This window comes from Tachysurus vachellii, chromosome 24 (genome assembly GCF_030014155.1).
Source record: "Tachysurus vachellii isolate PV-2020 chromosome 24, HZAU_Pvac_v1, whole genome shotgun sequence".
In the NCBI taxonomy this organism is placed as follows: Eukaryota; Metazoa; Chordata; class Actinopteri; order Siluriformes; family Bagridae; genus Tachysurus; species Tachysurus vachellii.
The window spans coordinates 5,110,017-5,122,955 of record NC_083483.1 but is presented as its reverse complement, the minus strand read 5'-3'; the positions used below and the strand labels follow the sequence as shown (position 1 = coordinate 5,122,955).

Here is a 12,939-nt window from a genome sequence, read left to right as displayed (position 1 = left end):
ATATGATCAATATAGAGTAATACACTTACCTATTTTGGGGGAAACTGGAAAACCAACATCTGCAAATACATCTGAAACTGGAAAACCTGAAGGAAATCCATGGACACAGATAGAACCTATGAAACGTGACTCAGTCATTAACCCAAGCTCAGGACTAAACCAGGGACTATAGAGCTATGAGCTCACTGCTGTGGCACTAAAACATTTGAATGAATAACAACTCCACCAAGGTTCCACCCAGGACAGTGTTTAGAGTGATCTTGTACTCATTTCCACGTGGAAAATTATAAGCTATGTTATTTTCAGAGGAAATCAGCAAGTGTTATTGCTAAACATATACTAATGTTGTCAAATATTACTCCCTCTGTGTATGTACTGTAGGCTTTCATGCCAGACCTTTGCAATATAATGATCTTCGTATCCAAAATGGTGGATGGGTCCTAGGAGCTCCACAACTTGTACAAGATGGGCAAGAATACATGGGGAATTCTGTACCTGCTAAACACCCAGGACAGGACAAAAAAAAGTGTAAGTGTTTTAAACCTCAACAGGTTTCACACATTTCATCTTTTACACTACTAGATATAAATACTCATGTAAAGAATTTTTTTTTGACCATTTTAGCTGAACCTCAGTGGGAAGTTGTTCTTGCTCCAGTGCATAAAGTAAAGATGCAAGCTGATATGAAACAGAAAGTTGCTCCCATTGAGGAACACAGACAAGACACCGAACCATCTAAGCGTCTTGTGGTGGATCTCAACACTGGCTTGCTAAAAGAATACATCGGTCAGTTGGACAATGGAGTTGACGGTTATATGTTGGTGCTCATCAATTTTTTTTTAATTTACAGAAATGATCAGTTTTAACAAACACTCTTTTTTACTACAGTCTACAATCCTGTATCCAATGCTGAGTTCAGACAGGGCACGCAGAACTCTCGTATTACTCTGGTGAACATCAGAACAGGGCAACCGTTGCCTCAGCTATCAGAAATGCAGAGAAGAGCAGAACCATGTAAGTGTTTCAGTAAAAAAACACTTAGAACACTCAGAATAATCTGATAGAATCCTATATCAATTCTACCACTTGTCACCCCATCCATATACCCAATTCTGCTTGACGATGAACCCAACAGTTGTGTGTTTGTATATTTGATACCATATGGATTTCATGAGCTTTTTACTGCTATATTTTCTCCAGTGTCTCAGTACAGACAAGGCACGGAGTACACTGAGCCAACCTTGATGGAGCTCAGGAACCCCCACATGATGAGGAGCATGGACAAATCCAACATTAACAAACAGGAAGCCACCCACAAATCCTACAATCCTGTATCCAATGCTGAGTTCAGACAGGGCACGCAGGACTCTCGTGTTACTCTGGTGAACATCAGAACAGGGCAACGGTTGCCTCAGCTATCAGAGATGCAGAGAAGAGCAGAACCATGTAAGTGAGTCACATGGACATTTATATGATAGTATCCTATATCAATTCTACCACTTGTCACCCCATCCATATACCCAATTCTGCTTGACGATGAACCCAACAGTTGTGTGTTTGTATATTTGATACCATATGGATTTCATGAGCTTTTTACTGCTATATTTTCTCCAGTGTCTCAGTTCAGACAAGGCACGGAGTACAGTGAGCCAACCTTGATGGAGCTCAGGAACCCCCACATGATGAGGAGCATGGACAAATCCAACATTAACAAACAGGAAGCCACCCACAAATCCTACAATCCTGTATCCAATGCTGAGTTCAGACAGGGCACGCAGGACTCTCGTGTTACTCTGGTGAACATCAGAACAGGGCAACGGCTGCCTCAGCTATCAGAGATGCAGAGAAGAGCAGAACCATGTAAGTGTTTCAGTAAAAAAACACTTAGAACACTCAGAATAATCTGATAGTATCCTATATCAATTCTATCACTCATCGCACCATCCATATACCCAATTGAGCTTGGCAATAAAACCAACAGTTGTGTGTTTGTATATTTGACACCATATGGATTTGGTGAGGTTTTTTCTGCTATTTTTCTCCAGTGTCTCAGTACAGACAAGGCACGGAGTACACTGAGCCAACCTTGATGGAGCTCAGGAACCCCCACATGATGAGGAGCATGGACAAATCCAACGTTAACAAACAGGAAGCCACCCACAAATCCTACAATCCTGTATCCAATGCTGAGTTCAGACAGGGCACGCAGGACTCTCGTGTTACTCTGGTGAACATCAGAACAGGGCAACGGCTGCCTCAGCTATCAGAGATGCAGAGAAGAGCAGAACCATGTAAGTGTTTCAGTAAAAAAACACTTAGAACACTCAGAATAATCTGATAGCATCCTATATCAATTCTATCACTCATCGCACCATCCATATACCCAATTCTGCTTGACGATGAACCCAACAGTTGTGTGTTTGTATATTTGATACCATATGGATTTCATGAGCTTTTTACTGCTATATTTTCTCCAGTGTCTCAGTACAGACAAGGCACGGAGTACACTGAGCCAACCTTGATGGAGCTCAGGAACCCCCACATGATGAGGAGCATGGACAAATCCAACATTAACAAACAGGAAGCCACCCACAAATCCTACAATCCTGCATCCAATGCTGAGTTCAGACAGGGCACGCAGGACTCTCGTGTTACTCTGGTGAACATCAGAACAGGGCAACGGCTGCCTCAGCTATCAGAGATGCAGAGAAGAGCAGAACCATGTAAGTGAGTCACACGGACATTTATATGATAGTATCCTATATCAATTCTATCACTCATCGCACCATACATATACCCAATTGAGCTTGGCAATAAAACCAACAGTTGTGGGTTTGTTTATTTAATACCATATGGATTTGGTGAGATTTCTTCTGCTATTTTTCTCCAGTGTCTCAGTACAGACAAGGCACGGAGTACACTGAGCCAACCTTGATGGAGCTCAGGAACCCCCACATGATGAGGAGCATGGACAAATCCAACATTAACAAACAGGAAGCCACCCACAAATCCTACAATCCTGTATCCAATGCTGAGTTCAGACAGGGCACGCAGGACTCTCGTGTTACTCTGGTGAACATCAGAACGGGGCAACAGTTGCCTCAGCTATCAGAGATGCAGAGGAGAGGAGAACCATGTAAGTAGTTAAATAAACTATACAGGGCAAAACACAGAACTCATTATAATGGTGCCAATTAATTTTTGTACTATTAGGTCTCCAGTGGTTTAAGATTCAGACAAGGCACTGACTACAGTTAGGTAACCTTGGAGCTCAGCAAATCTCTTAATGCCACACAAAAAGGTTTTTCCAAACCAGTTACATCAAATAACAACAGACTGTACAGACTGTTTGTCCTGAATTCAGTAGTCAAACCTTCCATGGCATGATTTGTTCTGAAAAAAAAAAACATTTGACTCTCAGAATTTTGGATATATTATGGTCGAAGGAGTAGAGGAGGGAGGAGAGTGCACAGACAGAGAGAGAAGAGGAAAGGTAAGAGTGTAGGACTGAGAATAGGGACTCTGAATGTTGGTACTATGACAGGGAAAGGTAGAGAGCTGGCTGATATGATGGAGAGAAGGAAGGTGGATATACTGTGTGTACAGGAGACCAAGTGGAAGGGTAGCAAGGCTCGTAGTATAGGAGCAGGATTCAAGCTGTTTTATTATGGTGTGGATAGTAAGAGAAATGGGGTAGGTGTGGTCCTGAAGGAGGAGTTTGTGAGGAATGTTCTGGAGGTGAAGAGAGTGTCAGACAGGGTGATGAGTCTGAAGTTAGAGATTGAAGGGGTGATGTTGAATGTTGTTAGTGGTTATGCCCCACAGGTAGGTTGTGAGTTAGAGGAGAAAGAGAGATTCTGGTGTGAATTAGATGAGGTGATGGAGAGTATTCCCAAGGGTGAGAGAGTGGTGATAGGAGCGGGTTTTAATGGACATGTTGGTGAGGGGAACACAGGTGATGAGGAGGTGATGGGCAAGTTTGGAGTTAAGGAAAGGAACCTTGAAGGACAGATGGTAGTAGACTTTGCTAAGAGGATGGACATGGCTGTGGTTAACACTTATTTTCAGAAGAGGGAGGAACATAGAGTGACTTACAAGAGTGGAGGTAGGAGAACACAGGTAGACTACATCCTTTGTAGAAGAGGCAATCTGAAAGAGATTAGTGACTGTAAAGTGGTAGTGGGAGAGAGTGTAGCCAGACAGCATAGGATGGTAGTGTGTAGGATGACTCTGATGGTCTGTAAGAGGAAGAGGTCAAAGATAGAGAAGAAAACTAAGTGGTGGAAGCTGAAAAAGGAGGAATGTTGTGAGGATTTTAGACAGAAGTTGAGGCAGGCTCTGGGTGGTCAGGTAGTGCTGCCGGATGACTGGGAAACTACAGCAGAAGTGATCAGGGAGACAGGGAGAAAGGTGCTGGGTGTGTCATCTGGTAGGAGGAAAGGAGATAAGAAGACTTGGTGGTGGAATGAGGAAGTTCAGGATAGTATACAGAGGAAGAGATTAGCCAAGAAGAAGTGGGATATGGACAGGACTGAAGAGAATAGACAGGAATACAAGGAGTTACAGCGCAGAGTGAAGAGGGAGGTGTCTAAGGCCAAGCAGAAGGCATATGATGAGTTGTACACTAGGTTAGACACTAGAGAAGGAGAGAAGGACTTGTACAGGTTAGCTAGGCAGAGAGATCGAGATGGGAAGGATGTGCAGCAAGTTAGAATTATTAAGGATAGAGATGGAAGGGTGCTCACAAGTGAGGAGAGTGTACAGAGGAGATGGAAGGAATACTTTGAGGAGCTGATGAATGAGGAAAATCAGAGGGAAAAAAGAGTAGAAGGGGTGAACTCTGTGGAACAGGAAGTAGATAAGATTAGAAAGGATGAAGTCAGGAAGGCCTTGAAGAGGATGAAAAGTGGAAAGGCAGTTGGTCCTGACGACATCCCGGTAGTCTGGAAGTGTCTAGGAGAGGCAGCAGTGGAATTTTTAACTAGTTTGTTCAACAGGGTATTAGAAAGTGAGAGGATGCCTGAGGAATGGAGAAGGAGTGTGTTAGTGCCGATCTTTAAGAATAAGGGTGACGTGCAGAGTTGCAGCAACTATAGGGGGATAAAGTTGATGAGCCATACAATGAAGTTGTGGGAAAGAGTAGTGGAAGCTAGGTTAAGGAAGGTGGTGGAAATTTGTGAGCAGCAGTATGGCTTCATGCCCAGAAAGAGCACAACAGATGAAATTTTTGCTCTGAGAATGTTGATGGAGAAGTATAGGGATGGTCAGAGGGAGTTGCACTGTGTGTTTGTAGACTTAGAGAAAGCGTATGACAGGGTGCCAAGAGAAGAGCTGTGGTACTGTATGAGGAAGTCAGGAGTAGCAGAGAAGTATGTCAGAGTGGTGCAGGACATGTATGAGAGGAGCAGGACAGTGGTGAGGTGTGCTGTAGGTCAGACAGAGGAGTTTTCAGTGGAGGTGGGACTGCATCAGGGATCGGCTCTGAGCCCCTTCCTGTTTGCTATAGTGATGGACCAGTTGTCAGAGGAGGTCAGACAGGAGTCTCCTTGAACGATGATGTTTGCAGATGACATTGTGATCTGTAGTGAGAGCAGGGAGCAGGTGGAGGAAAACCTGGAGAGGTGGAGGTTTGCGCTGGAGAGAAGAGGAATGAAAGTCAGTCGTAGTAAGACTGAGTATATGTGTGTGAATGAAAGGGAGGGAAGTGGAACAGTAAGGTTACAGGGTGAAGAGGTGAATAAGGTACAGGAGTTTAAGTACTTCGGGTCGACAGTCCAGAGTAATGGAGAGAGTGGGAAAGAAGTAAAGAAGCGAGTGCAGGCAGGTTGGAGTGGGTGGAGAAAGGTGTCAGGAGTTCTGTGTGATAGGAAAATATCAGCAAGAATCAAGGGGAAGGTGTACAGGACAGTGGTGAGACTGGCCATGCTATATGGTTTAGAGACAGTGTCACTGAAGAAGAGACAGGAGTCAGAGCTTGAGGTAGCCGAGCTGAAGATGTTGAGGTTCTCTTTGGGAGTGACAAGTTTGGACAGGATTAGGAACGAGTACATCAGAGGGACAGCCCATGTTGGACGTTTGGGGGACAAAGTTAGGGAGGGCAGATTAAGATGGTTTGGACATGTTCAGAGGAGGGAGAGTGAGTATATTGGTAGGAGAATGTTGGACATGGAGCTGCCAGGCAGGAGGCAAAGAGGAAGCCCAAAGAGGAGGTATATGGATGTAATTAATGAGGATATGAAGCTAGTGGGTGCAAGTGTTGAGGATGCAAAGGATAGGGATAGGTGGAGAGAGATGATTCGCTGTGGCGACCCCTGAAGGGAAAAGCCGAAAGAAGAAGAAGAATTTTGGATATATTAATATTTCTAGTAAAAACACATCTTACCCATCTTTTTACGGCATGAGGTCAACATTCAACCATTATTATACGATATTTCTGCCAATGCCACAGGACTAGGTTTTAAGTTTATCATAATATCAGAATATGTTTTGCAACTGTCAGGAGAAACTGTCTGTAATATTATCCCAACTATCTCTAGTGTAGGAGAAACACAAACTGTGTGAACATAGAAAAGCAACTTTCTGGATACTTTCACACTGTCAGGTAGGCAAGTATGGATGCAAATACAAGTACAAAAGACTTTATCACATAAATTATGATTTAACTTCAATGGTCATGACAAATTTTTGATATATAACTCGTGAATAAATTCAAAAAAGACACTTAATCTATTGGTTGTCTTCAGGTTGAGGTTTTCAATGCAGACGAGTGCAAGCTGTAGACGGGTGAACATAAACATGAGGGTGTCCGTGATGGCTACGAGTTATAGTTCATTGAGCTTATGTTAGTAGGCCGCATTGTAGTCTGGGAGTTGGAGTCCGACACCAATTCTGGAACTCATATGACACTCATGAACCAAAATACAGACACACTAATGGAACGTATTGAAAATGAAAATGGCCATCGTCTATATTTGTGTGTATCATAAGCAATAGACTCCTGAGATGACCCGAGGTAGTTCGGATAAGTGGTAGAAGATGAATGAATAAGCAATAGAAAACTGACAAATTGGTCTGATTATGTATACCATTGGTTTGGTTTGTAGTTGAGTTCAAACAAGGCACTGAGTTCAGTCTTGTGAGCTTGATGAATCTTCGGAGGACAAAGATGACCTCTGTACAGGACATGGAAACCAACGAGGGTTTGTACTGGCAAATTATTTTGTATGAATATGTCAAGGTGTGCTAAAAACTGGACGTCCTATTTCATCATCATCATCTTTTTCTTCTTCATCAGTGTTTCCTGAATTCAAACGTGGCATTGAATATTCACAAGCTCAAAGACGACACGTCATGGATCAACATCGTTTCCAAGCTCTAGGAAGTAATGAAGGTGAGCAGAGAATTGCAGCCCCTGTCTCTTTAACACTTATTACAGTATTTGACTTATCTTATATTATTGTGTCCAGTGGAGATTTCTCCAGATTTTGAAGAGTTTGGACATGATGCGGAATTCATCCATGTCAATTTAATAGATAGACGATTCATGGGGCCTTCTTATGTGAAGCAAAGTAAGTATAAGTAAGAATTATAAGTGATTAGTTATCATATAAGTGATTAGTTATCACAGGTAAGTGATTAGTTATTGATGATTCCAAAAGATAAGCCAGGATTTCAAAATAGTAAATAACTGCGATATAGAAAAAAGGTTGAAGGGCTAAGAAAGTCAAGGAATCTACAAGAGACACCAGTTATCTGTTCATCTATAGTCACAGGGCTGAAGTCCGTGTTTTACCCTTTAGTCACTACTACACGGTCTATTTAACCCGATATATTGATATATTCTGAGTTATTAACTAAATATTTACAATATTGAAAAATGCCATCTGACAGGTTAATAAAGGAGATAGTTAAATCTGCTGAAATATTTTTTATAACTTATACTAGTTTTGTAATTTTTTTTGATGTAAGAGTTAATATATCCTTTGATATGCATGTAAAATATAATGTATTTATAATGTAAAGATTTAGTTGGATCATCCAGTAAATCAGCTCCTTATGTGTCATCAATAGTTTAATAATAACTGTGGTCACTATTTGTGTTCCTCAGTATTGGAACAAAAATGTATAGTTACACTTTGCCTAAGTTTGGAGTAAAATAGGAAATAAAACAGGGACCTTTGTAAGCAGAGCAAGGAGGCCAGGGCGGAGCCGGCAGAGCAAGGAGGCCAGGGCGGAGCCGGCAGAGCAGGAGGCCAGGGCGGAGCCGGCAGAGCAGGGGGCCAGGGCGGAGCCGGCAGAGCAGGGGGCCAGGGCGGCTCCGCAGGCAGAGCCAGGGAAAAGAGCAGTACAGGAGACCAGGGTGGTTCAGGAGGCGCTTTGAACCTATCAAGATGGACAGGAGAGGGAGAGACAGACAGAGACAGGGAGACAAAGCTGGGGATCGCTGGTTCTGTCGACCCGGTCGGTCCGGCTGGTTCTGTCGACCCGGTCGGTCCGGCTGGTTCTGTCGACCCGGTCGGTCCGGCTGGTTCTGTCGACCCGGTCGGGTCCGGCTGGTTCTGTCGACCCGGTCGGGTCCGGCTGGTTCTGTCGACCCGGTCGGTTCCGGCTGGTTCTGTCGACCCGGTCGGTCCGGCTGGTTCTGTCGACCCGGTCGGTTCCGTCGACCCGGTCGGTTCCGTCGACCCGGTCGGTCCGGCTGGCTCGGTTGACCTGGTCGGACCCACCGATCCGGTCGGTTCGGCTGGTTCTGTTGACCTGGTAGGACCGGCTGGTTCTGATGACCCGGTCAGTTCGGCTGGTTCTGTCGACCTGGTAGGCCTGGCTGGTTCTGTTGACCCGGTCGGTTCCGTTGACCTGGTCGGTCCGGCTGGCTCGGTTGACCCGGTCGGACCCATCGACCCGGTCGGTCCGGCTGGTTCTGTCGACCCGGTCGGTTCCGTTGACCCGGTCGGCCCCGGTGTCTCAGCGGGTTCGGGCGCTTCGGCAGGTTCGGGCGCTTCGGCAGGTTCGGGCGCTTCGGCAGGTTCGGGCGCCTCAACAGGTTCATGTTCTTCAGCAGGTTCATGTGCTTCAGCAGGTTCGGGCGCCTCAGCAGGTTCGGGCGCCTCAGCAGGTCCGGGCGCCTCAGCAGGTCCGGGCGCCTCAGCAGGTCCGGGCGCCTCGGCAGGTCCGGGCGCCTCGGCAGGTTCGGGCGCTTCGGCAGGTTCGGGCGCTTCGGCAGGTTCGGGCGCTTCGGCAGGTTCAGGCGCGTCGGCAGGTTCAGGCGCGTCGGCAGGTTCAGGCGCGTCGGCAGGTTCAGATGCTTCAGGTGCCTTAGGTGCTCCAGCCGGTGCCGTAGGGATGCCGGCCGCCCGAACCGGCACCATCGGGGTGTCTGCCAGCTTGGCGATCAGCCGGTTCCCCGAGCCGGTTGCCTCGTCCGAGCTCTCCGGTCTGGCACCCATGTGGACGGGTTCGGTCACCGGCGTACACAGGCTTGGGTCGGGCCGAGGTACCGTAGGGGCCTCGGGCATCCGTGGCTGGCCTGGATCCGCAGCCCACGGACCCCGATGCCTACAGCCCCCCCCCAAAAAATATTTAGGGCCGGTGTCCGACTCTGTCCTGTGCACGGTTAGGGAGGACCCGCCCAGGAGCAACGCTACGTTGGCCAGGTCCGTGAAAGGCCCCACCTCTCGGCCCAATGGCACTAGGTAGCGCAGCCCGTCCTTCAAACCATGCCGGAACAGGTCCTTGAGGGCCCTCTCAAAATCCACCTGATTGGACAAGACCAAGAACACCTCTACATATTCCTCCAGTGGGGAATCCCCCTGACATAACCGGAACAAAATCTCTGCTGGATCCAGGTGGTTGGTCGTTCTGACACGAGGTTGGACAAAGGCGAGTGAGGATCCAAATGCAGTTTTAGATTTTACTTAAACCAAAACAAGAAACAGGTAATACAAACAAGCAAACAAACAGGCAGGCAAAACAGAGCAGAATACAGAGCAGACAGGAGACCGGAACATCCACAACATACATGCAAGCACAAAGCAATAACGACCAACAAAAGGGAAGTGAACACACAGAGTATAAATAACAGACAAGAACCAATCACAGAGCAGAACCAATTAGAGACAAAGACAAGACACCTGAAGGAGAGAAGGAGTACAATTAATGTCCATGGAAACCAAAGAGTGGGCGGAGCAAACAATTAACCACAGGAAAAGACAGCAGACAGAAACAGGACAGAAACACAGACAGACTCATTACAGTAACAAACAGGAATAAATTTGACATTTCTTTTACAGAATAAAACTGTACTTAAATAAAACAATGCGACATTTGAGCAGTTTTTAAAAAATATATTTAAAAAATGTTTGTGACTGTTTGATCTGCCATGGAGATATTATTAATGGCAAATGTTATATTTTCAGTCTAAAATGACAGACCTTTCATGAAGCTAAAGATGTTCTGAATCGGTAAGATCTTTGTTGTACCATCCTCCATTGTCCTCCAGAGCAACTCGCTCCCTGACTGCACTATATTTTCATTTGATTTCAGTGACAAATTTGTCACAAATATTTTAGATAACATTTAACATATAGCTTAATAAACCCATGTGACATAGAGTTTGTTTAATTGTGTTCGTTATTTAGAATTCCTTCTGAAATTGTATACATTGCTATTCAGACCTAAGTAACTGTGAAGTAACTATGAATTTCTGAGCTACTCAGATTCTATGAGATTTGCACATGTTTCTTCTTACACTGAAATACATCAATAAGACAATAATATATGTGTAAAAAAAAAACACTAAAGAAGAGATTAGAGGAGATGAGAGTAAATGGAGGCATTGCTTATCTCAAGGGTTTAATTTTATGCAGGTAAATTTATCAGTGAAATTTATACATTTATTATAAACTCTAGGAGATGAGTAATTATTCAGTTTATCCTATATTTAAGTTTTTATCATGCACTTCTAACTAACTAACTAAGTAACTAATATCACATTCAACACAGTATTAAGCAGTTCAGCAGTTCCTATGTCTTCCTCAGCTCATCTTCTTCCAACTGCACTGTGCTGGTGATTTGCTGTAGTTATCTTGTAAATATCCAATAGTTATATCAATATAAATCATTTATTGAACCCTACAAGTACAATTTAAAAGATAACAACTAGGCCACCCAATACAGAGCCCATACACCAGATTCTTTGTGTTCTGGTCTTATCAGTTGAGTGTAATTCAACTTTGAACCAAAACTGTGCTTTGGAAAATGGAAATGGCTTTCTGGGATTTGTAGAGCTTGGATTTAAACTCCTCTGAAAGCAACAGGAAGTGATTATATTTTTTAGTTCTGCAGTTAATTCTTTCATATGCTAAGTAACCAATTTACTTAGTACACTATTTACTTATGTACAAATAAATCTTACCTACTTTACTTCCCTAATGTACTTTCTTATATTCATAGGTTAACTATCACACCTGTTAGTCTTCTACTATTACTACTTACTACTACCATTAACTACACCTACTGTTACTATTACTACTTAGTTTCTATTCAATTATACTCTTAATATTACTACTGTGACTACTACTACTCTACTTATACTTTTTATATTTACAACATTTGGAAGACACCTTTCCAGGGGCAACTTACATTTCTCTCATTTATACAGCTGAGTAATTAAGGGTTAAGAGCCTTGATCAGGGCCCCAGCAGTAACAGTTTGTTGGCCCTCGGCTTCAAACACATGACCTTCCGATCAGCAGTACAACACCTTAACCACTAGGCTACTACAGTACATCCCTCTTTTTGGCTACCACATACCACATCACACGTTTTCTACCATCTTCTTCCTTCTCTTCCTCCATCTCTTCCCACTTCTACTAATACTACTAATACGACTCCTACTAATAGGAATTTGCTTCTGTTTTATACTCTAGATGGACAACAGTACACTGTGGCCTGAAAACAGCATTAATTTCTTCATATTAACAGTGTTAAAGTTCTTTCAGAGTAAAACTATCAAAAAATCATCCACTGACTTGCCTAATTCTCTGAAATGAATTCAAAATCTATTAATGTTTTTCAATAATAAATAACACTAAGCATTTCAAATTGTGGTTCTATTTTGTTTGCTATCTCAAGTACATGTAGTACAAGTGTCTCTCAAACTATGAAACTCATTTTAATTTCAATACACAGCATCACTGCTTTACAGACCTGCGAGAAGAAAAGCCGGTAAAGTAACAGTTTAGACTTTCCATGTAAGTTTGAAGCTTATAATGTGCTGTTTAATTCAGCAAAGCTCATTCACACTACATCCCATCTGCAGTAATGGTAACAAATAGTTCAACAAAAAGGTTCACATAGATGATCTAGCAGCTTAGCTGACTGCTCTCTTTCTATCCCTACTGTGAAATATCAAAAATGTATCTGTGAACTAAAAACATTGCTTTGGTCATATGAAATTACATTGTTTTTGTTCACAATCAACACAAGGCTGCATGTATTTGCATCAGGACACTGTCACTCAACTCCATCCACACAGAATGACTAAACAATATAGTCCAAAGGATGTCATCTTTATTCAACAAAGGTGTCAGGGGCCTCCCAACTGAGTTGATAGCAAAACTGGGGATTTTATTGGGATCCACAAGAAACAAACACAAGGAGAAACACAAGGAGAAAAGAGGCACTGACATTGGTGACAAAAACAATGATGAGAACAAAGCAAATATATAGATGAGACAATTCAATACAATTCAAATTTATTTGTATAGCGTTTTTTTACCATTGATATAGTCTCAAAGCAGCTTTACAGAACATAAACATAGAACAAAAGGTTATTATAAAGAATAATATAAAGATTAATATAATACAAAAATTCAAGATTAACATTAGATATATTTAAATGTGTTTGTATTTATCCCCAATGAGCAAGTCTGAGGTGACT

At 43.3% G+C, this 12,939-nt stretch overlaps 1 protein-coding gene across 2 annotated transcripts in view; it reads left to right on the top strand.

The window, feature by feature from the left end:
• The window catches only part of wu:fa56d06 (uncharacterized protein LOC795664 homolog), a 12,953-nt gene extending 852 nt beyond the window's left edge, over positions 1–12,101 (top strand). Inside the window, exons 2-14 of one of the 2 annotated variants that reach the window (XM_060860434.1) lie at positions 382–528; positions 625–786; positions 889–1,014; positions 1,201–1,446; positions 1,615–1,860; positions 2,046–2,291; positions 2,478–2,723; positions 2,891–3,136; positions 7,104–7,199; positions 7,295–7,390; positions 7,467–7,568; positions 10,416–10,460; positions 11,927–12,101. In XM_060860434.1, coding sequence (XP_060716417.1) covers positions 382–528; positions 625–786; positions 889–1,014; positions 1,201–1,446; positions 1,615–1,860; positions 2,046–2,291; positions 2,478–2,723; positions 2,891–3,136; positions 7,104–7,199; positions 7,295–7,390; positions 7,467–7,568; positions 10,416–10,420 — 1,964 coding nt within the window. In that variant the 3' untranslated portion in view covers positions 10,421–10,460; positions 11,927–12,101. The remainder of the gene's footprint in view (positions 1–381; positions 529–624; positions 787–888; positions 1,015–1,200; positions 1,447–1,614; positions 1,861–2,045; positions 2,292–2,477; positions 2,724–2,890; positions 3,137–7,103; positions 7,200–7,294; positions 7,391–7,466; positions 7,569–10,415; positions 10,461–11,926) is intronic. The other variant, XM_060860435.1, reaches the window with a different exon arrangement.
• The last annotated feature ends 838 nt before the right edge of the window (positions 12,102–12,939 follow it).